The 27,916-nt window shown below is 36.5% G+C and overlaps 1 protein-coding gene across 1 annotated transcript in view; it reads left to right on the forward strand.

Moving 5' to 3' along the window:
- CLSTN2 (calsyntenin 2) overlaps positions 1 to 27,916 on the forward strand; it is a 322,206-nt gene that overhangs the window by 103,773 nt on the left and 190,517 nt on the right. Inside the window, exon 2 of the mRNA XM_058188868.1 lies at positions 7,959 to 8,081. Within this exon, the coding sequence (XP_058044851.1) occupies positions 7,959 to 8,081 (123 nt within the window). The remainder of the gene's footprint in view (positions 1 to 7,958; positions 8,082 to 27,916) is intronic.

The raw sequence follows: 27,916 nt of genomic DNA on the forward strand, positions 1-27,916 counted from the left end.
CTCGGTTGTCTGGTAGCTCTACCACGTACGATTTTGGGCCGGTTATCTTTATTATTTGTCCTGCGAACCAACTAGGGCCGTCCCCATAGTTTCGGGCCCACACCCGGTCGCCTATGCTCATTTCCCTTGTCTTTTCTAGTTCCCCCTTGTAACCCTCGGGTGTGTAATGGGGGTTCAAGCGGTCAAGTGGGCACCGGAGTTTCCGTCCCATTAGCAATTCGGCTGGGCTTTTCCCGGTGGCCGTGCTTGGGGTTCTGTGCTGGACGGCTAGGAAAAAGTCTATTTTTGTTTGCCAGTCACCTGGCTTGAGCCTGGACAATGCCTCCTTAGCGCTCCGGACGGAACGCTCTGCAAGGCCATTCGACGCAGGGTGGAAAGGCGCAGAGAGGGCATGTCGGATGCCCTCCTCTGCCAGGTATTCTTCAAACTGGGCTGCCGTGAATTGAGGCCCATTGTCGGACACCAGAGTGTCCGGCAACCCGTGAGTTGCGAATAGGTGGCGCAGGGTTGCGATTACTGCTTCGGCCGTAGTGGACTTCATGAGTATGATCTCCAACCATTTGGAAAATGCATCAACAACCACTAGGAACGTTTGGCCGTGGAAAGGGCCAGCAAAATCAATATGGATTCTTGACCAGGGACCCTGGGGCTTTTCCCATTCTCTGACTGGGGCCGTTGGGGGTAGAGGTCTGGACTCTTGGCAAGCTTGGCATTTCCCTACCCTCTCAGCAATCTCTGCGTCCATGAGTGGCCACCATACATAGCTTCTAGCTAACCCCTTCATCCTTACGATCCCTGGGTGACCCTCGTGGAGGAGGTCCAATACCTTTCCCCTTAATTTATCAGGAATTATTACACGATCACCCCATAATAGGCACCCCCCTTGAGCCGAGAGCTCATCTCGTTTTTTAACAAATTCTTTGAACCGTTCGCCCGGCGCAGCGGGCCACCCTCTCTGTACCCAACCGAGTACAGTCCTTAACACAATGTCCCGGTATGATGCCCGAGCCACTTCCTTAGATGTGACTGGGCCAGAGTCAAGAGTCAATAAGTAGGATGGGCGTCCCGGGTGGGGTCTTGATCGCCCCTGGTAGTGGGCATCGGCTTAACGCGTCTGCATGCCCACTTCTTTTCCTGGTCGATGCTGCAGCTTGTATGAATAAGCGGCTAAGAATATAGTCCATCGGGTCAAGCGTGGCGAAAGTGCCACAGGCGTTGGTGATCGCCAGCCAGTATCCTAGTAGTGGTCTGTGGTCAGTCACGATTTCAAAATTCCGCCCAAAAACATACTCGTGGAATTTTTTGACCCCTGACACAATGGCTAGTGCTTCTTTGTCTAATTGGCTGTAGTTCCTCTCTGGGGAGGACATCGTTCTAGAGTAGAACGCTATAGGGGCTTCTGTGCCGTTTGGAAGTCTATGGCTGAGTACAGCCCCCACCCCATAAGGGGAGGCATCGCAAACCAGCACTAGGGGTAATGAGTCGTGATATTGAATGAGCAGGCTATCACTTGAGAGCAGGTTCTTTACTGCTTCAAAAGCCCTATTTTCTGACTTTCCCCAAGACCAAACAGTATTTTTCCCTAAGAGCCTATGCAGCGGTTCCGCAACGGTTGCTTTGTTCTTTAAAAAGACCGCGTAAAAATTAACCAATCCCAGGAATGCCTGCAGCTCTGCTTTGTTTTTGGGCGCTGGAGCCTTCCTTATTGCCTTAACCTTGCTCTCAGTAGGGTGAATTCCTTTCTGGTCTATCCGGTAGCCCAAGAAATCGACGGATTCTACCCCAATCTGGCATTTGTTTGCCTTGACTTTTAATCCGGCTGTCCGGAAAATCCCCAAAACCTTTCTTAACCGTTCCCCCAATTCCTCCATGTTCTCCCCTGAAATGAGGACGTCATCAAAATAGGGAACTACCCCTGGGAGCCCCTGCAGTAGTCGTTCCATTAGGTTTTGGAACAACCCTGGTGCCACACTGACCCCAAATTGCAATCGGGTGCACTTGAATGCCCCCCTGTGCGTTACAATCGTTTGGGCTTCGGCTGTGCGGGCGTCTACGGGCAGTTGCTGGTAGGCTTGGGCCAAGTCTAATTTCGCAAAGACTTGCCCTTGCCCCAAAGAGTGCAGTAAGTGTTGCACCACGGGAACCGGGTAAGCGCTTTTCTGTAAGGCTTTGTTAAGCGTCGCCTTGTAGTCAGCGCAAATTCTAATTGACCCGTCCGGTTTTATGGGGGTGACGATTGGCGTCTCCCACTTTGCGTGATCGACTGGCACCAAAATCCCCTGATTTATGAGCTTGTCCAGCTCCTTATCGATTTTTGGTTTTAGGGCAAAAGGGACTCTCCTCGCCTTAAGCCTAATGGGGGCTACCTGGGGGTCTAAGTTGAAGGAAATAGGGGTCCCCTTGTACTTGCCCAGGCAGTCCTTGAAGACATCTTCGAACTCGTTAAAGAGAATGTCTTTCAAATTGCAGTCACTTCTGTAGATGCCAGTCACTCCCATGCCCAGGGCACGAAACCAGTCTAGCCCCAACAGGCTGGGCAGAGTTCCTTCGACGATCGTGATGGGCAGGGTCTTCTTGTGAGGGCCGTACTCGACTCGGACGGAGGTGGTCCCTCGAACAGGGATGCGATTCCCCTGGTAGTCGTGGACTCGTAGTCGTTGAGCTTGCAGGTGGCGCTTCGCGACGGACGGCAGCGACTTCGCCAAAGTGTCCCAGGACATGATGGTGATCGCTGATCCCGTGTCTACTTCAAGCCGGCACCGCACTCCCTCTATTTTTGGCCTGGTGAAGATCTTCTTCTCCACTTTGGTCGAGGCGCGGCCTATGACCACAGTTGTTTGGTTGGAATCCGCGCCTTTTTTGTTTGAGCCAATCGCGGGTCGCCTTGCCGATTCCGCGCTCTGATTGGCCGATTTGAATTTTCGGCGGGAAGGTTGGGCCGCTCGACAAACTTGAGCTAGGTGCCCTTTCTTCCCACACCGCCGACATGTCGCGTCTTTAAATTTGCAGCGTTGGCGCTGGTGTTGACCCCCGCAGCTTCCGCATTCGTCTCGGTCCCCTTTGTCGCGTTTTTCGGTGCGGCAGACCCCTTCCTCGTCTTCACCGTCGGATTCGGTCTGAACCTCCTCCTGGTGCACCGGAGTTGCCTTCGCGCTCGCCTTTTGTGGAACCGGCTTCTGTAGCGTCTCTGCCGCTTGGGAGGACATTTCATGTGCTCTGGCTTCGTCCAGAGCGTTGGCCAGCGTTAGGTTGCTCTTTGCTAGCAGCCGTCGCCGTAAACGGATGTCTTTGACCCCTCGGATGAGTTGCTCGAGGAGCACCTCGTCTAGGTCACGGTATCCGCAGTCCTTGGACGCTCTTCTTAGGGCGGCCATGTAGTCACCGATAGACTCGCCCTCCATCTGCCTTCGCTCTCCGAATTCAAACCGCCGCACGTATTTGGACGGCGTTGGTGCGAAGTGGTTTCTCAGTAAAGTCTGTAAAGTTGGCCACGACACCGACTGCAACGGCGTTGGCTCGGCCAGGGCTTCCGCGATGTCGATGACCTCCGGACCGCAGTGGCTTAAGAAATAAGCCCTTTTCCGGTTGTCTGGAACTCCGTGCAGTTCGTTGGCTTCTAGGAAACTTTCGAAACGGGTCATATACGTTCCCCATTTCTCCTTAGCCGGGTCGAACGGTGCGGGCGGAGTGTAACTGGCCATCTCGTCTTCTCTGCCCTGGATTTGCTGGGTTCGGGTCTATCGTGCTTCAGCTCGGTTCTGGTTCTCCTCAGCCCCGAGATCCCACCTTCGTCGCCAATGTTATGTTCTGGAAGTAACGAGGCTGGAGACCAGGGTAGTGACAACAGCTCTTTAATATAGGGTGAACCCAGCAACAGGCTGGGGGAAAAACCTCTCCTTTTATACAGTTCTGCTGGAGGCTTCGTCCAATCAGCAACGTGCTGATTTCCCGCTCAAATATTTAAAGGTACAAACATGAATACATAACAGTGAGCAAGCAGATGGGAAAGATTTTTTTTTTCTCTAAGAATAGGAAAACTCAATTAGTGGTTAAAGAGATATCAGGTCAGATAAGTAAAATTTGCAGCCTTGTGCAATTCTGTTTTTACTTTATTCACATGCACAAAACAGAAAAGAAGAAATAGAAGTAAAATAATGACATTTTGAAAAAAACCCTAAAGCACTTATTTCTTGTTCATGTTTCATTTTTACTAAATAAAAACCATAAAGTTTGGAAAATTTAAATATACAGAATGTTCTATTTTATACCATCCCTTACTGATTTAAGTTCACTGTTACTTACTGTACTATGTTAAGAACATAATAATTGGTTTAATTTGTTTAATTAGGCTTACTCAGACATTATTAATTGACTTAAAGCTGAAGATTAATTTTATTTGAGATTTAGTTTAATAATAGTTTAATAAGAATGGGATTTATTTTAAGATAGAGTTATGGCTTTATTTCACTATTATATGTAATATCATTTCCTTTTGTCTGAAGATGTAATTGTTCTGACTTTTTTTCTCATATGGTACCATCAATCATTATGGACTTAATGTAGGAAATAGGAGTATAGTTCTTGACTTAACAACCACAATTGGGAACCAGAATTTCTACTTCAAAATGATGTAGTCATTAAGGGAATCATCACAAGTGTCCAATTTTACAACCTTTCTTTGTTGTGGTTGTTAAGCAAATCACATGGTTGTTAAAGTGAATTCAGCTTCCCATATTGATTTTGCTTGTCAGAATTTGGCCAGGAAGGTTGCAAATGGTGCTTATGTGATTCTGGGATGTGGCAATTGTTGTTAATATATCTCAGTTGCAAAGTGCCTGAATCATGATCACATTACCATGAGGATGCTGCAATAATTATATGTGTGAGGACTAGTCACAAGTCAGTTTTTTCAACACTGTCCCAACTTTGAATGATCGTTAAATATATGGTGATAAGTCAAGGACTACTTGTAGTAAGTAGAATCTTGTCCCTTTTCCTCTGCAGCCAGTCCAAATTTCCTCATCATTTGTCTTTTTTGTTTTTTTAACTCTCCATTTTTGGAACTTTGTGTATTAACTTTCTGATCTATCTACAATAAAAGTTGTATTTTTTCTATTTAGTCTATAACTTTTATTATTATAATAAATGACTCATCAATTTCTCCTGAAGTTCTAAGATAAAAAGCAGATAATTTGAAATGAGATATTTTATATTACTTGATGTAGGAGATGACCAGGCTGAGCCCAAGGGAGAGGTGAAACGTGTCATCAGTTATGAGTCCTTGTGCTCCTACAAGAGATCTAATAAAGCCCACATTGAATAAATAATATCCAATATAATAGCATTTAATTTTTATATTTTGTTTTAAAATATCAAAATTTTAGAATATACAAACACAAGCACAGTATTAAATATATGTGCATCTTTAAATATCTAAAGGGTTTCCAACCCATGAAGAAGTGTAGTGTTCATATTTCTTCTATATATTCTCAAATGAGCACATTGTTTATTATAGTCTTTCTTGCAAGTTAGAAAGTTAAATACATTGCTCCTCTGATTACAATATTTAAGGTCAAGACTTTGCTGTATTTTCTGTAAGGAGATTAAACTGACTTTGCTAGGATTGACAATGTTCGGCGAAGCAGGATTAACCAAAGTCAAGACAAGGATATGATCACAGTCTTTAATAATTGGTTATAACTACAACATGATGCCTGCATTAATTTTGACAGATAATGGTTTGTCTTGTAGAAAGAGTGTGGAGAATAAATTATGGCCATATATTCTTTTAAATCATTACTGGTTTTGGATGTGAACAGGCAAAGCTAAATCAAAGACTCCATTTTAAGATCAAAAGGAATAGAATGGAATTTCCACGTAAATCGAGAGTAAAACAGTTCAATGATCTTAAAGTAGCTAGGTACCTTCAATAGCTATTTTGAAAACATATTGTTATTGCTTATACAAAGAAAAACGTAATAAGCCTGAATAAAATATTACAAGGATATTACTATAGTTTCTTCAGTGTTTCTGGAAATATGTTTATCTGGTTTCCGACTGAAATGATACAAGATGTGACAATGAGCAAAATTCACTGCACCTATATACCAGGCAAAAGATGCGTAGATCAGCAGGTCATTAGAAGAATGTAAGAAAGAAAATTTAATATATGTTTTTAGTGAAGTTAGCGAAAGCATATGATAAAGCAAAGATACTTTCGCTTGCACAGAACATTTTATGCAAATAGTTGAGGAAGAATGAAAGATTTGAAAGGAAGGGAAGACACAGAATATTGCAGTTGGACAGAGTTATGAAATCCTCCAAAAGAGGAAGGAACAAGAACAAAAAGATGTATGAATTAGTTACACATATGTGAAAATAAAGATTATTTGCAAGTGTTCCAAGAACTATAGCATGTGCTTTTAGATTTAGATTTCATTTTGTCTCCTGGCTTTAATTTCTTTTGTTTATTATAGTCTTTCTTGCAAGTTAGAAAGTTAAATACATTGCTCCTCTGATTACAATATTTAAGGTCAAGACTTTGCTGTATTTTCTGTAAGGAGATTAAACTGACTTTGCTAGGATTGACAATGTTCGGCGAAGCAGGATTAACCAAAGTCAAGACAAGGATATGATCACAGTCTTTAATAATTGGTTATAACTACAACATGATGCCTGCATTAATTTTGACAGATAATGGTTTGTCTTGTAGAAAGAGTGTGGAGAATAAATTGTGGCCATATATTCTTTTAAATCATTACTGCTAAGTATGACTTTTAATACCATAAAATGTAAATTTTATGGTATTGTAACATTTCTGTAATGTTTAATGGTATAAATTTGTTCTGGTATTCAATTTGTTTTAAACGAACTGACTAATTTCTACTGCCTAGCTAGTTTAGCAATTTAGCAACAAAATATGTGAGATAATGAAATTTAAGTTTTTTGATCCATTCAACAAAATAAAATTATAATAAGAACATTTATTTCTATCAAATAGATGTTTCAATTAATATTTCTCTGTATTGCATAAAATAATTAACTGAAGGAATAGTGGGAGGTTTAATTTGAGTATGTACTTTGTACTGGATGATTTTTAATAGCACTGTTTACAACATTGTTTTTTCTAGTGTTTATCGTATTTTCTTTCTCACTCAGATTCAATGTTTTGTTCTAATGAATTAATGAGGATACAACTTAAGTTCTGTTCTTCAAATCCATTCTGAAATGCCTTCATCTTCTTGATTCATAGCTCTCTTCGTATCACAATATTAAAGAAAATCGTTAAATATTTATATAAATGGGTGAAAAATATTTCATTTTAGAACCATTTGGCTTGGAATGCAGTAGTTTTATATTTGCTATAAATAGGATGATTCAACAATTTTGAACTGTTTGTTAGTAACAAATACATTTTGAGAACTCTTTATATAAAACTGTCCATCAGGATTGTCTAATTAAATTCCTTTTAGGTAATAGTTGACCAAGGAGATATCAATAATGTTTAAGATTATTTTATTTAGCATAACAAATAAATTGTTTTAGTTAATTTCTTTTGTTTATTATTTCTCTCTGTATTGCATAAAATAATTAACTGAAGGGAATAGTGGGAGGTTTAATTTGAGTATGTACTTTGTACTGGATGATAGTAGAGGTGATGGTTATTATTTTAGTAAATATTATTTAGTTATTATAATACCTAGAAAAAATGTCACACTTGATTCTGAAGATTTTTCTCCCTACCTTGGCTTTGGGAGAACTTGAGAAACTGATACAATAATAATGATATATTTCAAGTTTAATTTCAATTATTCATGTAGCTAAACTTTGGATGTTCTCAAATTATCCAGTGAAAATTATTTTATATGTAATCAATTCTCATTTCAGAAGCAAACATAAAAACTAAAAAATGAAATTACTTTTGTTTTATACTAATGAAATATGTTTTTTTTTTTTAGTAAACAAGCACAAACCATGGATTGAAACATCGTATCATGGAGTTATTACTGAAAACAATGATACAGTCATACTGGATCCTCCATTAGTTGCTTTGGATAAAGATGCTCCTATTCCATATGCAGGTAAAAAACACATACAATGAATAACAATGCATTTGCTGAATGTTTGGAACTTTATGAATTGTTTATAGTTGCAATGCATTCTTTTGATAGTGTATCATCAATATGTGATTGATTGGTATTTCATTTTAGAACCATTTGGCTTGGAATGCAGTAGTTTTATATTTGCTATAAATATCTATGGAGATTTTCAGTCATCGAGGTCATAGTTGTATAAATCCTTCTATTCTCCACCGTTTAGTCAGAGCTGAGGAAGCTTTTTGGATGACAACCAAAATGTCTTCAAAGAAAAACAGGAAAGTTCAGTTGCCTCTAGAAAAAGCACCTTTGGGATTTGCTATAAATAGGATGATTCAACAATTATGAACTGTTTGTTAGTAACAAATACATTTTTGAGAACTCTCTTTATATAAAACTGTCCATCAGGATTGTCTAATTAAATTCCTTTTAGGTAATAGTTGACCAAGGAGATATCAATAATGTTTAAGATTATTTTTATTTAGCATAACAAATAAATCATTGGTGGATTCTTAGAAAGATTATTTAGGATGTCTTTCAACCAAATAATTTTAACCAATTTTTCCATGTAGTAAGTCACTTGCATTGTGATCATTCATGAAACAAATTATCTTTCTTTAAAGAGATATGTTAGTTGATATGACTAATGTAGGATATATTGAATATATTTAAAATTTAAGTATTGACTATAATAAAAATAAAATTATAATAAATGTAAATCAAAGCTCAGAGGAACTCCTTGTAAAAGTATTTTACATTGCTGTCTTGGCTTTCTACCTATTGAATATGAGATATTCTGCCTTTTTCATATTATTTATTAATTTGGCTTATCAAGATTTTAGGGAAAGGACAATTTGATGATATTTGTCTTCCTAACTATCATTACTGGATGATTTTTAATAGCACTGTTTACAACATTGTTTTTTTCTAGTGTTTATCGTATTTTCTTTCTCACTCAGATTCAATGTTTTTGTTCTAATGAATTAATGAGGATACAACTTAAGTTCTGTTCTTCAAATCCATTCTGAAATGCCTTCATCTTCTTGATTCATAGCTCTCTTCGTATCACAATATTAAAGAAAATACGTTAAATATTTATATAAATGGGTGAAAAATATTTCATTTTAGGAGGTATTCATTACAACCACTTCTTACATGTCAACACAAAATTTTCTATTCCAATAAATATAATCTATTTGAGAATAAATATTTTTCATTTTCTCCCATGAATTTGTCTATTAGCCCTTACTGAACTTTATTTAAAATATATTTTTGGAAAATGTGTAGTGATTACACAAAATAGTAACTTATCATATTGATCAAAATATGTCAGAATCATTGTAATGATTTTAAAAGCCTGGATGAATAAGAATATGCGAGCCTTACAATTTTACAATTTTAAATACTGTACTCTATAGAATTAAGAGTCAAAGGGAGACCATTAAAGAAATTAAAGCTGCAAATTCCCAGCTCCTTCTGTTTATTACTTGTTTGTTGTTTGGAAGGCTGACAATACATAACTACCTAAAATACTTCCTGGCCTCAGTTGCTCCCACAATCCCCTTCAACTTGTAATCAGAGACCGTTTACTTTGATTATATCAGATAAAGAGCCATGGTGGTGCAGTGGTTAGAATGCAGTATTACAGGCTAACTCACTGGTCACTCTAGGAGTTCAATTCTGAATGGCTCAAGGTTGATTTATTCTTATCCTTCCAAGGTCAGTAAAATCCAGATTGTTGAGGACAATATGCTGATTCTGTAAACTTCTTATAAAGGGCTATAAAAGCAATGTGAAGCAGTATATAAGTTTAGGTGCTATTGCTAAGTGCCAAGTATAAGAGCCACGGTGGCGCATTGGTTAGAGTGCAGGCTGTTTTTGCTGACTGCCAGCTATCTGCAATTTGGCAGATTGAATCTCACCAGGCTCAAGGCTGACTCAGCCTTCCATCCTTCTGAGATGGGTAAAATGAGGACCCAGATTGTTGGGGGCAATATGCCAGCTCTGTAAACCACTTAGAAAGGGCTGTAAAAGCACTGTGAAATGGTATATAAGTCTAGGTGCTATTGCTATTGCTATACTCTAAATAATAAATAAATGAAAAGGGAAACTTTATCCGAGCCAAGATTGGGACCTAGCACCTGAAGACTTTTGGCTGCCATATAACCAGGAAGCAAGTCATCAAATAAACAGAGTTATTAAAATAAACAAGTTCATTGAAACATAAAAAGAAAAATGTTATTTTCTTGGTGTCTAATTAAATCATTTCTTTATAAAGAATCCTTGGCTTGTAAAAAATTTCCATACCTTTGCTCCTGGCAGCTGATAAGGAGAACAGTTAAGCAAGAAGCTAAATGGAATACAGAGACTGAAAAAGCAGTTATAAGTTCAAGATGATCAGGTTGTTTTGTGTCACAGCTATTTACTTTGCTTCTATTCTGACAACATGTCTTTTCCTTTAAAGTGGGAGTGGCTAGATTCCTTATTCATCCCAGTATTTTTATTTTGAAAATATATCCTCTCCCTCTAGTCATTGGTTATAAACTCCTGAGCAGTATCTCCCAAGTCTTCCTATCTCCAGACAGATACTGATACCACATGAGGTTAATTATGCTTCACTGGGCAGAAACAGATATTTGTCAATCTCTTTATCTTTCTCCCAATCAGAGAACCTTCCTGAACCATTTCTCCAGATAATAAGATGTTAAATCTATCTATTCCCCTCTATCCATTGTGCCATCGAAAACTGAAGACATAATAACTTTTTTCAGATAATATTTGGCTTCTGGAAGTCCTAAACTGCAGATCACCAATAAATTTTAGAATTCAAATTAAGTTCTAGTCACTTTGAAGAGACTTTTGCTTTGCTTCACTTTAGAAAGCCTAATACATTTTTAAAGATGTCTAATACATATCTATATTTGGATGAGTTCTACACACATACCTAAAAACTTAAAAGTATTTTCATGAATTCAAAAGTAGCTGTCAGTCAGTTGCAGCCAATATACTTAAAATGATATTATTGCATTATGCATTAAATGGCTTCCTTGAGGATAAAATTTATGAAGTTGGTGGTGATGCTGCTGCTAAAATGAGTTCAATTAAACCATAGTCCATACTCCAGTTAATAAACTCCATGTGCTTCAGGGTATGGCTGGATTAGGAAATTCTTGAGAAGCTTGTGATAATTAGTTAAATTGTGTACTTGCCCTTCATTTTTTCATTGGAAGTTATATGATAACATTTTCCTTCCTAAAATGATACCTTGAATAGAGATTGCTGACTGCTGGGATCCATTTCAGTCTAAACTATGTTATGCAATGAACATCACATATCAGGAAAGTCATTCATTATTTTGACCAAGACCGTCTTGGTGACCTGGATTTTGCAGATGATATTGCCGTATTTGAGGAAGATAAAATGAAACTACAAGAAGTGACGACTGCCTTAGTTGAAGAAGCAAGCAAAATTGGCCTCAGATAAGTGCCAAGAAATCAAAAATTATGTACAGTATATGCAGCTCCACTGCACAGATAAGGGGAAACCACCTATTTACATATTTGAGTGTGTAATAGCCCAAAATGGAGATGCAGAAATGGATGTCAAGTGCTTCAATGAAAAGCAACAGCTGTTTTTCAGAGGATGAATAAAATCTGGTTCTCATTGTCTGTATCATTGAAATTTAAATTCCATTTGCTTGTTTCTATAGTGATCTTACAGCCATTTATCCCAAGACTTGGAAGGTATCAGCAAGTATTAACAAGAGGCTTGACATCTTCCAACAAAGATTTCTTCGCTGAATCCTAAAGATTCACTATTTTGACCATATTACTAATAAAGAAGTGCTTCAAAAGAATTTCTCCAGCAAACTGCATAACATTGTCACATGCAGAAGACCCCAACTTGTAGTCACATTCTCCATATGGAGAACAATTAAACCCAAGACAGCAATCAGGTGGACCTTCCCGATGCCAAATGACCAAGAGGAAGCCCTCTAAATACATGGCGAAGAATGTTAAAAACTTAAAGATTGTAAACATCATATAGGAAGATGCTGAAGTACTTACCCAAGACTGAAAATGCTGTAGATCCCTTGCTGCCCAATATGCTACATAGTATGGAAGGATCTAATATTAATGTTAAAAATTGACTTTTCTTGCAATGTTTACTGTAAATTGGTCATCATAGAATTTCAATGACTTAGTTTGCTGCTTCCCAAGTTCTATTCTAAGAAAGCTTTAATACTCAGAAAATACTCTGAAAATACTCTACTCAGTTACAGTGAAAATAACTAATGATGACTGAAAAGTGTGATCTCTTCACTGCTGCTCTTACTGTCTAAGACATAGGATGGCTTTTTAATGAAATACAATTGACATCACTACCTGTCTTTCACAATTTGCTGTTTTATCACATTGTCTATCATTGCATCGTCTTCAGGTTCCCCAGAGAGTAGGAATTAATGTAGCTGTACAAATGAGTTGACAGTATTTCATATTAACTACATCAAGAGACCTCTTATAGCAAGCAGAGGTAAGAAGGTTTACCTGCCAATTCCTATTAAAAAAATCTTCAGTGATCTGTGTAAAGAAGTTTCGATATATTAAGTATGTAATTTCATGCCAACTTACATTGTATAAGCTGTATTGAATTCAAAGAACGGATTCTTCAATAAGTAACTTTAGTGCTGAAGCCTTTATGGATGTTTTTACTGAAAGGTATGTTAGTTATTAACTAGAAAATATTTAGTTATTTAATAGATTAAAATAGTGTACATGATTTTTAGCAGCCTAAATTATAAGGAACCTGAGGTGGATTGCATGGGGAAGAAAAATCTTTTTAAAAAATAATTTTGCCTTTATATTTTTTGGGGGGAAATCATTACTGCTAAGTATGACTTTTAATACCATAAAATGTAAATTTTATGGTATTGTAACATTTCTGTAATGTTTTATGTAACATTTCTGTAGTGTTTAATGGTATAAATTTGTTCTGGTATTCAATTTGTTTAAACGAACTGACTAATTTCTACTGCCTAGCTAGTTTAGCAATTTAGCAACAAAATATGTGAGATAATGAAATTTAAGTTTTTTGATCCATTCAACAAAATAAAATTATAATAAGAACATTTATTTCTATCAAATAGATGTTTCAATTAATATTTCTCTGTTCTCATTTAGATCTTAAATTCATTGGTCCTATTTTTGAAATTAATTTGGCTTGTATACCATTTTAACATAAATGGAGAGGTGACAATTAACCTAACAATTTTGAGTTGCTAGCAGATGTAGTACTATGAGTAAATAAGTTTTTGTCTTTCAGTTATCAAATGTAAACCTCAGATTAATTTTTGAATTTAATATGTATTCAGGTATAATCATGATTTCTAAAAACAAACAGGTAGAGAAGGTAATTATATAAGTCTTTGATTCCAATTTGGACTGTTTCTGAGTTCTTCTGGTATGTTCATAATATTAATGCATTGATTACAAAGCAATATGTATTAAAAGGTTTATCATAAATAAACATGATTTAAATATAATTTCTAAGATTTAGGGTTTTTTTAATCTAGCATCAAACATTGGAAGGAAGGTTTGTTTTTTAAGAAATTCTGTGTGAAGTATAACTGGAATACAGCAAATAAATTGTTTTAGTTAATTTTTCTTAATAAAATGACTTGCATAAATTTGAATGAACACTTTGGTATTATTGCTTAGCTATTATCTTCTATTGTAAACAAATAGTAATCAAAGGCCAACTGGCTCTAGTGAATCTTGAGGGCATATATAAACTATTACCAAATTAAACTCTAAATATAGTCAAAAGGCCAGTAATCGGGTACAAGTAAAAGAAATAAAAATGAAAATATGCAAGTTTAAAAAAGGGGGAGGAAAGAAATTAGGATATATTTTTAGACACAAGGTGAGGTTGATGATACATATAGAATTTCAGAAAGGATCTAGATAAGCTGTTTCATCTATGACTCTCTGAGGCTCTCTGAGTCTTCATACTTTTCATATTCCAACCTTTTCTTCTACATTCCCAAGGTTCCTCCTTTTCTCTTTTCCCAAGCCAATGAATCTGTTTGTCTCAGCTACTCATAAATCACACCAAGCTAATCATCCACCGAAAACCACAATTAGGTACACCACACAAACCTTGCATTCTCATAGCATGCACTGATGATGTTACCTAATTTGGGTAATGAAACGTCTGCAAGGAACAAGCAAGCTCGGAAAGCACCAACTCTGGTGCTATCATTTCAACTCTGAGTTACAAATATTCTCCTTTATTACTCTCACAGCAGCACACCAACCCCATCTCAAGATGCACTAATTTTTGCCAAATGTTCTATCTTCAGACTACCTAAGAGTTGAAACCTGTGAAGTCAGAGCCAGTGCCCATGAATTTGTGCTAGGAAATTGAAAATAACTAGCTAGCTAGCTAATGAGATAAAGAATATTTTAAAAAATATTTTAAATAAGTTTGTTGTTTTTGTTCTGTTGTTGATGATGAAGTATTTTTCTTGTTAGTTTTTCTAATCCAAGTTAAAAATTTGGAAAATTCTACACGACTCAAATTTGGCCTGATTCTTTTTTTTAAATTTCCATGTTTAATATTATACAAAGTTGGTTAATGTGCAAAGTGTCAGAGTTTGTTGCAAAAATTAAATCCAAAAAGCACACACAGGTAAATTGATTCAGCAGGATTCATTAACTTCTTTATATGCATATAATACATGAAGATAAATGTACAATACAAATATAGATTCTTCAACATAGTCTCAGTTACAAGCAAAACACAAGGCAGGAGAGAACAGTTAGTTTCATTTCAGCAGAGAAGACTAGTTTCAGTTTCTCTGCATAGACTCAGAAGCTGCAGACTAAGGCACGCCCTAGCTCCAGTCTGTCTCAGCGCCCAAATGCCCTCATTGGCTAACTTAGTTGCTATACCTATTCATTGGCTGATCTATTCTAGTTTGTGAATATTCATACTCTGACACAAAGTTATGTACTTTTAACTTTTCTAGGGACCCTTAACTATGCTGTTTTGGAGCCTCTCATCTTCACAGATGCATTTCAGCATAGCTCTTTTTCCTTATGAGTGTTAATTTTTTCTCCAATTAGGAAAATAAGCTGTACATTAAAATAGAAACATAGGTAGTCTTTATGTTATAACAATTAGTTCAGCAGCTGTTAAAGTTATGACTGTTGCTAAACAAGTGGTACTTCAGATAGTCACTCAGGTCCTAATCACCTCATGGCTTGACTATTGCAAATAATTCTATTTGGGGCTGCCTTTGAAGACAATTCAAAAGCTTCAAAGGGAATGCAGTGGCATGACAATGATACCGCTACTCTTTGAGTCTCAGCTTTCTCATCTGCTTTCTGGTGCAATTCAGAGTGTTGTTTATAACCCATAAAGCTCTATATGGCATTGTTGTTAGTTGCGAAATCATGTCCGACCCATCGCAACCTCATGGACAACATTCCTCCAGGCCTTCCTGTCCTCTACCATCCTCTGGAGTCCATTTAAACTCATGCCTACTGCTTCAGTGACTCCATCCAGCCACCTTGTTCTCTGTCGTCCCCTTCTTTGTTTGCCCTCAATCTTTCCCAGCATTAGGCTCTTCTCCAGTGAGTCCTTCTTTCTCATTAGATGGCCAAAGTATTTCAGTTTCATCTTCAGGATCTGGCCTTCTAAAGAGCAGTCAGGGCTGATCTCCTCTAGAACTGACTTGTTTGTTGTTTGGAAGGCTGACAATACATAACTACCTAAAATACTTCCTGGCCTCAGTTGCTCCCACAATCCCCTTCAACTTGTAATCAGAGACCGTTTATTTTGATTATATCAGATAAAGAGCCATGGTGGTGCAGTGGTTAGAATGCAGTATTACAGGCTAACTCACTGGTCACTCTAGGAGTTCAATTCTGAATGGCTCAAGGTTGATTTATTCTTATCCTTCCAAGGTCAGTAAAATCCAGATTGTTGAGGACAATATGCTGATTCTGTAAACTTCTTATAAAGGGCTATAAAAGCAATGTGAAGCAGTATATAAGTTTAGGTGCTATTGCTATTGCTATTGCTAAGTGCCAAGTATAAGAGCCACGGTGGCGCATTGGTTAGAGTGCAGGCTGTTTTTGCTGACTGCCAGCTATCTGCAATTTGGCAGATTGAATCTCACCAGGCTCAAGGCTGACTCAGCCTTCCATCCTTCTGAGATGGGTAAAATGAGGACCCAGATTGTTGAGGACAATATGCTGATTCTGTAAACTTCTTATAAAGGGCTATAAAAGCAATGTGAAGCAGTATATAAGTTTAGGTGCTATTGCTATTGCTATTGCTAAGTGCCAAGTATAAGAGCCACGGTGGCGCATTGGTTAGAGTGCAGGCTGTTTTGCTGACTGCTGGGATCCATTTCAGTCTAAACTATGTTATGCAATGAACATCACATATCAGGAAAGTCATTCATTATTTTGACCAACACTGTCTTGGTGACCTGGATTTTGCAGATGATATTGCCGTATTTGAGGAAGATAAAATGAAACTACAAGAAGTGACGACTGCCTTAGTTGAAGAAGCAAGCAAAATTGGCCTCAGATAAGTGCCAAGTATAAGAGCCACGGTGGCGCATTGGTTAGAGTGCAGGCTGTTTTGCTGACTGCCAGCTATCTGCAATTTGGCAGATTGAATCTCACCAGGCTCAAGGCTGACTCAGCCTTCCATCCTTCTGAGATGGGTAAAATGAGGACCCAGATTGTTGAGGACAATATGCTGATTCTGTAAACTTCTTATAAAGGGCTATAAAAGCAATGTGAAGCAGTATATAAGTTTAGGTGCTATTGCATTATGCATTAAATGGCTTCCTTGAGGATAAAATTTATGAAGTTGGTGGTGATGCTGCTGCTAAAATGAGTTCAATTAAACCATAGTCCATACTCCAGTTAATAAACTCCATGTGCTTCAGGGTATGGCTGGATTAGGAAATTCTTGAGAAGCTTGTGATAATTAGTGAGATTGTGTACTTGCCCTTCATTTTTTCATTGGAAGTTATATGATAACATTTTCCTTCCTAAAATGATACCTTGAATAGAGATTGCTGACTGCTGGGATCCATTTCAGTCTAAACTATGTTATGCAATGAACATCACATATCAGGAAAGTCATTCATTATTTTGACCAACACTGTCTTGGTGACCTGGATTTTGCAGATGATATTGCCGTATTTGAGGAAGATAAAATGAAACTACAAGAAGTGACGACTGCCTTAGTTGAAGAAGCAAGCAAAATTGGCCTCAGATAAGTGCCAAGAAATCAAAAATTATGTACAGTATATGCAGCTCCACTGCACAGATAAGGGGAAATCACCTATTTACATATTTGAGTGTGTAATAGCCCAAAATGGAGATGCAGAAATGGATGTCAAGTGCTTCAATGAAAAGCAACAGCTGTTTTTCAGAGGATGAATAAAATCTGGTTCTCATTGTCTGTATCATTGAAATTGAAATTCCATTTGCTTGTTTCTATAGTGATCTTACAGCCATTTATCCCAAGACTTGGAAGGTATCAGCAAGTATTAACAAGAGGCTTGACATCTTCCAACAAAGATTTCTTCGCTGAATCCTAAAGATTCACTATTTTGACCATATTACTAATAAAGAAGTGCTTCAAAAGAATTTCTCCAGCAAACTGCATAACATTGTCACATGCAGAAGACCCCAACTTGTAGTCACATTCTCCATATGGAGAACAATTAAACCCAAGACAGCAATCAGGTGGACCTTCCCGATGCCAAATGACCAAGAGGAAGCCCTCGAAATACATGGCGAAGAATGTTAAAAACTTAAAGATTGTAAACATCATATGGGAAGATGCTGAAGTACTTACCCAAGACTGAAAATGCTGTAGATCCCTTGCTGCCCAATATGCTACATAGTATGGAAGGATCTAATATTAATGCTAAAAATTGACTTTTCTTGCAATGTTTACTGTAAATTGGTCATCATAGAATTTCAATGACTTAGTTTGCTGCTTCCCAAGTTCTATTCTAAGAAAGCTTTAATACTCAGAAAATACTCTACTCAGTTACAGTGAAAATAACTAATGATGACTGAAAAGTGTGATCTCTTCACTGCTTATTGCTTACTGTCTAAGACATAGGATGGCTTTTTAATGAAATACAATTGACATCACTACCTGTCTTTCACAATTTGCTGTTTTATCACATTGTCTATCATTGCATCATCTTCAGGTTCCCCAAAGAGTAGGAATTAATGTAGCTGTACAAATGAGTTGACAGTATTTCATATTAACTACATCAAGAGACCTCTTATAGCAAGCAGAGGTAAGAAGGTTTACCTGCCAATTCCTATTAAAAAAATCTTCAGTGATCTGTGTAAAGAAGTTTCGATATATTAAGTATGTAATTTCATGCCAACTTACATTGTATAAGCTGTATTGAATTCAAAGAACGGATTCTTCAATAAGTAACTTTAGTGCTGAAGCCTTTATGGATGTTTTTACTGAAAGGTATGTTAGTTATTAACTAGAAAATATTTAGTTATTTAATAGATTAAAATAGTGTACATGATTTTTAGCAGCCTAAATTATAAGGAACCTGAGGTGGATTGCATGGGGAAGAAAAATCTTTTAAAAAAATAATTTTGCCTTTATATTTTTTGGGGGGAAATCATTACTGCTAAGTATGACTTTTAATACCATAAAATGTAAATTTTATGGTATTGTAACATTTCTGTAATGTTTTATGTAACATTTCTGTAATGTTTAATGGTATAAATTTGTTCTGGTATTCAATTTGTTTAAACGAACTGACTAATTTCTACTGCCTAGCTAGTTTAGCAATTTAGCAACAAAATATGTGAGATAATGAAATTTAAGTTTTTTGATCCATTCAACAAAATAAAATTATAATAAGAACATTTATTTCTATCAAATAGATGTTTCAATTAATATTTCTCTGTTCTCATTTAGATCTTAAATTCATTGGTCCTATTTTTGAAATTAATTTGGCTTGTATACCATTTTAACATAAATGGAGAGGTGATAATTAACCTAACAATTTTGAGTTGCTAGCAGATGTAGTACTATGAGTAAATAAGTTTTTGTCTTTGAATTATCAAATGTAAGCCTCAGATTAATTTTTGAATTTAATATGTATTCAGGTATAATCATGATTTCTAAAAACAAACAGGTGGAGAAGGTAATTATATAAGTCTTTGATTCCAATTTGGACTGTTTCTGAGTTCTTCTGGTATGTTCATAATATTAATGCATTGATTACAAAGCAATATGTATTAAAAGGTTTATCATAAATAAACATGATTTAAATATAATTTCTAAGATTTGGGGTTTTTTTAATCTAGCATCAAAAATTGGAAGGAAGGTTTGTTTTTTAAGAAATTCTGTGTGAAGTATAACTGGAATACAGCAAATAAATTGTTTTAGTTAATTTTTCTTAATAAAATGACTTGCATAAATTTGAATGAACACTTTGGTATTATTGCTTAGCTATTATCTTCTATTGTAAACAAATAGTAATCAAAGGCCAACTGGCTCTAGTGAATCTTGAGGGCATATATAAACTATTACCAAATTAAACTCTAAATATAGTCAAAAGGCCAGTAATCGGGTACAAGTAAAAGAAATAAAAATGAAAATATGCAAGTTTAAAAAAGGGGGAGGAAAGAAATTAGGATATATTTTTAGACACAAGGTGAGGTTGATGATACATATAGAATTTCAGAAAGGATCTAGATAAGCTGTTTCATCTATGACTCTCTGAGGCTCTCTGAATCTTCATACTTTTCATATTCCAACCTTTTCTTCTACATTCCCAAGGTTCCTCCTTTTCTCTTTTCCCAAGCCAATGAATCTGTTTGTCTCAGCTACTCATAAATCACACCAAGCTAATCATCCACCGAAAACCACAATTAGGTACACCACACAAACCTTGCATTCTCATAGCATGCACTGATGATGTTACCTAATTTGGGTAATGAAACGTCTGCAAGAAACAAGCAAGCTCGGAAAGCACCAACTCTGGTGCTATCATTTCAACTCTGAGTTACAAATATTCTCCTTTATTACTCTCACAGCAGCACACCAACCCCATCTCAAGATGCACTAATTTTTGCCAAATGTTCTATCTTCAGACTACCTAAGAGTTGAAACCTGTGAAGTCATAGCCAGTGCCCATGAATTTGTGCTAGGAAATTGAAAATAACTAGCTAGCTAGCTAGCTAGCTAGCTAATGAGATAAAGAATATTTAAAAAAATATTTTAAATAAGTTTGTTGTTTTTGTTCTGTTGTTGATGATGAAGTATTTTTCTTGTTAGTTTTTCTAATCCAAGTTAAAAATTTGGAAAATTCTACACAACTCAAATTTGGCCTGATTCTTTTTTTTAAATTTCCATGTTTAATATTATACAAAGTTGGTTAATGTGCAAAGTGTCAGAGTTTGTTGCAGAAATTAAATCCAAAAAGCACACACAGGTAAATTGATTCAGCAGGATTCATTAACTTCTTTATATGCATATAATACATGAAGATAAATGTACAATACAAATATAGATTCTTCAACATAGTCTCAGTTACAAGCAAAACACAAGGCAGGAGAGAACAGTTAGTTTCATTTCAGCAGAGAAGACTAATTACAGTTTCTCTGCATAGACTCAGAAGCTGCAGACTAAGGCACGCCCTAGCTCCAGTCTGTCTCAGCGCCCAAATGCCCTCATTGGCTAACTTAGTTGCTATACCTATTCATTGGCTGATCTATTCTAGTTTGTGAATATTCATACTCTGACACAAAGTTATGTACTTTTAACTTTTCTAGGGACCCTTAACTATGCTGTTTTGGAGCCTCTCATCTTCACAGATGCATTTCAGCATAGCTCTTTTTCCTTATGAGTGTTAATTTTTTCTCCAATTAGGAAAATAAGCTGTACATTAAAATAGAAACATAGGTAGTCTTTATGTTATAACAATTAGTTCAGCAGCTGTTAAAGTTATGACTGTTGCTAAACAAGTGGTACTTCAGATAGTCACTCAGGTCCTAATCACCTCATGGCTTGACTATTGCAAATAATTCTACTTGGGGCTGCCTTTGAAGACAATTCAAAAGCTTCAAAGGGAATGCAGTGGCATGACAATGATACCGCTACTCTTTGAGTCTCAGCTTTCTCATCTGCTTTCTGGTGCAATTCAGAGTGTTGTTTATAACCCATAAAGCTCTATATGCCATTGTTGTTAGTTGCGAAATCATGGCCGACCCATCGCAACCTCATGGACAACATTCCTCCAGGCCTTCCTGTCCTCTACCATCCTCTGGAGTCCATTTAAACTCATGCCTACTGCTTCAGTGACTCCATCCAGCCACCTTGTTCTCTGTCGTCCCCTTCTTTGTTTGCCCTCAATCTTTCCCAGCATTAGGCTCTTCTCCAGTGAGTCCTTCTTTCTCATTAGATGGCCAAAGTATTTCAGTTTCATCTTCAGGATCTGGCCTTCTAAAGAGCAGTCAGGGCTGATCTCCTCTAGAACTGACTTGTTTGTTCGCCTTGCAGTCCAAGGGACTCGCAGGAGTCTTCTCCAGCACCAGAGTTCAAATGCGTCAATTCTTTGGCGCTCAGCCTTTCTTATGGTTCAACCATACATTGCAACTGGGAAAACCATAGCTTTGACTATATGCACTTTTGTTGGCAAGGTGATGTCTCTACTTTTTAGTATGCTGTCTAGATTTGCCATAGCTTTCCTCCCCAGGAGCAAGCGTCTTTTAATTTCTTGGCTGCAGTCCCCATCTGCGGTGATCTTGGAGCCCAGGAAAATAAAATCTGTCACTACCTCCATTTCTTCACCATCTATCTGCCAGGAATTGAAAGGGACGGATGCCATGATTTTAGTTTTCTTAATGTTGAGTTTCAAGCCAACTTTTGCACTCTCCTCTTTCACCCGCATGAAGAGACTCTTTAGTTCCTCTTCGCTTTCTGCCATTAAAGTGGTATCATCTGCATATCTGAGGTTGTTGATATTTCTTCCGGCAATCTTAATTCCAATTTTTGATTCATCTAGCCCCGCCTTTCTCATGATGTGTTCTGCATATAAGTTAAATAGGCAGGGTGATAGTATACAGCCTTGCCGGACTCCTTTCCCAATTTTGAACCAATCAGTGGTTCCGTGTCCAGTTCTCACTGTGGCTTCTTGACCCGCATACAGGTTTCTCAAGAGACAAATAAGATGGTCTGGTACTCCCATCTCTTTAAGAACTTGCCACAATTTGTTGTGATCCACACAATCAAAGGCTTTAGCATAGTCAATGAAGCAGAAGTAGATGTTTTTCTGGAACTCCCTAGCTTTCTCCATGATCCAGCGTATGTTGGCAATTTGATCTCTAGTTCCTCTGCCTCTACGAAATCCTGCCTCTACTTCTGGTAGTTCTCGATCCACATATTGCTGGAGCCTAGCTTGTAGGATTTTAAGCATAACCTTACTAGCATGTGAAATGAGTGCAATGGTGCGATAGTTTGAACATTCTTTGGCATTGCCTTTCTTTGGAATTGGAATGTAAACTGGCATAGGGCCTGGTTATTTTTATCTGGTTTTGCTTCTTTGATTTTTCTGGCTATATTTTTTAATTGAACTGTATATTATTTATTTATTTATTGTTATATTGTGAGCCACCCAGAGTTGTTTTAAGTTGTGATAATGCCTAGATCTAATAAATTGAATTAAGTTGATCACAAAAATCCAGAGTTCTGTTTCAGGGACAAATGACCAGGCTCAAATTATCTTGCACACATTATACAAAGGGACTAGCTCTCTTGAGAAATGTAGAAAATTGGAAACAATAAGAAGAAAAGATAATGAGCAGCAGTAATATAGAAGGACTCAATTATGGTGGTCATGGGTATACTGTTGAAAGATCTGAATATCGTCCTGGAAAATCTGTGTCTGTGGTTGTAAGAGCTGACACTATTTATTTATTTATTTATTTATTTATCTAGCATATGGCAAGAGATGACACTAACTTGATGTCATAATTAAGCCTCAGTTATGACCCTTTTCCCTTTAGAATATATGAAACATAAATATAGCAAAATAATAAGTTAAAAACACTGAGTATTTAATAAAATATTTGTTTAAATCATGCTATGCTTTAATTAACTGACAAATTAACATTTTATATACTCATTAGTCTGAAACATGGGCTTCTGCTAAAATGTAGCAGAAGTTAAATTATTGGTTTCTAACCGTTTCAACAAATATAGTGTACTTTTCTAAGAAGATTAGAAGATTTCAGCTGTATGAAAGTATAGACTTGGAAGCAGTCCAAGAATTTTAACATAGACACATTATAAGCCAACATAGCTAAAATGAACATTTAATGTAATGTTTAGTGAAATAAAATAAAGATATTGTTGCAATTTACAAAATGGGATAGAAAAGTTGACAATAAGGAAATAACATTAGTTAGCAATGTGGGAATTTCAAATCACAATAAAAAAAGCTCAAATGGAAAGTGATGATTTAATTTAGAGAATGCAAGTTTCCAGCATGATTAAGATATAGGAAGTGTACAGAGCAGAAAAGTTTTAAGCAGAAGCCTTTCTTAAATGAGCAATATATGAAACAGTACAAATTCAAATAAATTGAAAAGCAATAATAAGGCAAAAGAGAAAATAAAGAATACATTTGATTAATGTTGAAACCAATAATAAAACATCTATCACAAAGGAGCTGTAGAAGATTAAGAAAACAATTACTGAAAGAGAACAGAATTTTTTAAAAAAGAAATATAGATTTATTTGCAAACAGACTTTTCCCCCCTTAAGAATTAAGTTGGTAACTGATACAATTTCTCTGTGAGATCAGTATTCTCAAGAGAAATGGAAGGTTATTTATTTATGCAGTATCTTTCATTGATTCCACATGGGTTCTCAGCAATTTACAATTGTACAGCATGGCTAGTAAAGAGTATATGGAGGGAGAGGTCCAGTTCTCTCCCTTGCCTAAGTAGATGGCAGGGATTCTTTTTATGGGTTATGCAGTAATTTCCCACTGCTACTACTAATCTTTTGGGAAAAAATAAAATGCCTTGATCAGTTTCCTTTTCCTTCACGCTACCTTGTAAGGGACCAAACTTTGGTCACTAGCCACAGTCATCCCTATCTTCAAAAAAGGAGACCCCAGCTTAGTCGAAAACTACAGATCGATCTCCCTTTGCTGCGTCACCTGCAAAGTCATGGAATCTATCATCAACCAATCCATTACCTCACACTTAGAAACTAACAACCTACTCTCCAAACAAACAATTTGGTTTCAGGAAAAAATTATCATGTAACTTACAACTTCTCCACTGCAAAAACATATGGACTTCAAATCTCGATCAAGGCAAATCAATAGATGCAATCTACATAGACTTCTGCAAAGCTTTTGACTCAGTAGTACACGATAAACTTCTCCTAAAACTAACATCCTATGGCATCTCAGGACCCCTCCACAAATGGATATCTGCTTTTCTGTCTAACAGACAACAAGTGGTCAAAATTGGCAATGCTTTATCAAATCCTGTTCCTGTCAAGAGTGGCGTTCCTCAAGGCAGCGTCCTTGGACCAACACTCTTTATACTATACATTAATGATCTTTGTGACCACATCTCAAGTAATTGTGTTCTCTTTGCTGATGATGTCAAACTATTTAACACCACAGACAATACTTCTATCATTCAAAACGACCTTGATCATTTAACCGCTTGGTCTAAAAATTGGCAGCTCCAAATTTCAACCAGCAAATGCTCAGTCTTACATAGAGGAAAAAAGAACCCAAAAACTAAGTACATACTAGATGGACATTACCTTACAGACGACCCCCATCCCGTTAAAGACCTTGGAGTTTTCATGTCAAATGATCTAAGTACCACTGCAACTACATAGCAAAAAAAGCTCTAAGAGTTGTAAACCTAATTTTGCGTAGCTTCTTTTCCAAAAACACCACACTACTAACCAGAGCATATAAAACATTTGCTAGACCAATTCTAGAATACAGCTCGCCTGTTTGGAACTCTCACCACATCTCTGACATCAATACAATTGAACGTGTCCAGAAATATTTTACAAGAAGAGTTCTCCATTCCTCTGAAAACAACAAAATACCTTATCCCACCAGACTTGAAATCCTAGGCTTAGAAAACTTGGAACTCCGTCGCCTTCGACAAGACCTAAGTTTAACTCACAGAATCATCTATTGTAATGTCCTTCCTGTCAAAGACTATTTCAGCTTTAATTGCAATAATACAAGGGCAACCAATAGATTTAAACTTAATGTTAACCACTTTAATCTAGATTGCAGAAAATATGACTTCTGTAACAGAATCATCAGTGGCTGGAATACTTTACCTGACTCTGTGGTCTCTTCCCATAATCCTAAAAGCTTTAACAAAAACTTTCAACTATGGACCTCACCCCATTCCTAAGCGGACCATAAGGGGCGTGCATAAGCGCACAATGTGCCTACCGTTCCTGTCCTATTGTTTTTCTTTTCTTCTTCCTATATATATATATGCTTATACCTCCTAACATTTACTCATATATATGTTTATATACTATATAATCTTTTTGTATGATGTTGTGACAAAATAAATAAATAAAATAAATAGATAGGGCTTTCACAGCCCAAGCCATTACATGATGAAAAGGGAAAACTAACTTGGGCATGCCATGTAGTAGTTTTGAGACATGTAATCAGAGTAACCCTATCTTCTTTTGAAGACATAAAAACAACATCAGTGCTCTTATTACTTTAAGTTTATTGTTTTCTTCATTAAAGTCCACATCTAGTTGATAATAATTAACTATCCCCAGTGAATATGGGACTTTAGACAAAAGATTTGTTAGTTTTTAAAGAGTAGATTTTATTGCTCTAATCTCAGAAGGATTTTTGATGTATATTTGTTTCGTATTAACAGAGATTTTGGGAAATTTCAAGGCTTTTATAATATTTTTCACATTTAGTTCATCACAATATACTTGATTATATGAAGTTCAAATGTTTTATAACAATTCTTATATATTTAGGATGGGCAGAATATATTATGCTATTATTCACAAAACCACTGAGCTTTATGAAATTTGTATGGAATGTACCGGGTAGTCCTTGACTTATGACCACAATTGAGCACAAAATTTCTGTTGTTAAGCAATACAGTTGTTAACTGAGTTTTGCCCCATGCTATGACTTTTCTTGCTAAAGTTGTTAAATGAATCACCACAGTTGTTAGTAGCACAGTTGTTAAGTGAATATGGCTTTCCTGTTGAGTTTGCTTGTAAGAAGGTCACAAAAGGGGATCACATAACCCCAAGATACCCCAACTATATAAATATGAACCAATTGGCAAGAGTGAATTTTGATCATGTGAGTGAATTTCATAAGTGTGAAAATGGTCATAAGTTACTTTTTCAGTGCCGCTGTAACTTTGAATGGTCACTAAACAAATGGTTATAAGGCAAGGACTATTTGTACTTAAGAGGAGGAGAAACAGTTTTAAGACGCACCATTTAAAATGCAGCATTTCTATAGGCCACAATGAAGTTAATGAAAGCTACCTTCTGGCCATGGAATATTAAAGTAATCATGTAGATAATATTCACAGTATGTCTCCTACTATAATATGTGCAGTAGTGCTTAAAGTTTGTTAAACATTTAAACTTATCTTATCTTAAAATAATCTGTCTAAATATGACCAAAATGGTCATATTTTGGTCTAAATATGACCAAAATGCAATGTCTTTTCCCATACAAAATCTTAAAAACTGTATAAAAAGATTCAGTTGACAAATGAATCACAAACATTATACTGTTCATTTATTTACTGAAGAAAATAATCCAAAACTACATATGGTGAAATAAGATTCTTTGAAGAACACTGACTACTCCTTCCTTTCCATTGATTTATTTCTTAACTGAGATAACAGAATAACAGAAGAGAGAATTTGGAGGTCTTCTAGTTCAACCCCCTGCTCAGGCAGAAAACCCTATAACATTTCAGATAAAAGGTTGTCCAATCTCTTCTTAAAAACCTCCAGTGTTGGGGCACGCAAGTAGTTCTTCCAGAACTTGTGGGTGCCCCGCAACTGATATATTCAATGCATTTCATGAACAGACTTTAGTACTGTTGGAACATATTGACTTAATCAATGTAAAATGTTCAAAGTATTATAGGAGTTGTTAAATAGCTTTAAATATTCTGATAAACATTTAAAGTTTGTGTTGACATTTTGTATTGAATAATGCAATGGTCACCAACTGGTGGTCAATGAAGCACTGGTGGTCCATGAGAAAATGCCTGGCAAAAAGATAATCACTGGGACGGGTTAGCTGTATCATCCATTTATTCCTTTTCAAGTCTCTAACTTGAAAAATCTCTAGTGTCAAAAATCTCTAGTGTCATGGATATTAAGTTAATATAGTAAAATTGAACAATCATAGCCTAAACTAGTGCTTCACATACTTCATATACTAAAGTATTTATATATCTATATATTACAAATATTATAAATTTCTAGTTAGTTAGGGTATAAGCGTACAAAGCTCCATTTGTGCAAGTGGCAGGCACAAACACATGAAATACAGTTGCAGGAGTTCGGTATGTCTAGTTTAATGAAAAGAAGGATTAGGGAGACATGATAGCAGTGTTCCAATATCTCAGGGGTTGCCACAAAGAAGAGGGAGTCAAACTATTCTCCAAAGCACCTGAGGGTAGAACAAGAAGCAATGGGTGAAAACTAATCAAGGAGAGAAGCAACTTAGA

Source organism: Ahaetulla prasina, chromosome 6 (genome assembly GCF_028640845.1).
Source record: "Ahaetulla prasina isolate Xishuangbanna chromosome 6, ASM2864084v1, whole genome shotgun sequence".
Taxonomy (NCBI): Eukaryota; Metazoa; Chordata; class Lepidosauria; order Squamata; family Colubridae; genus Ahaetulla; species Ahaetulla prasina.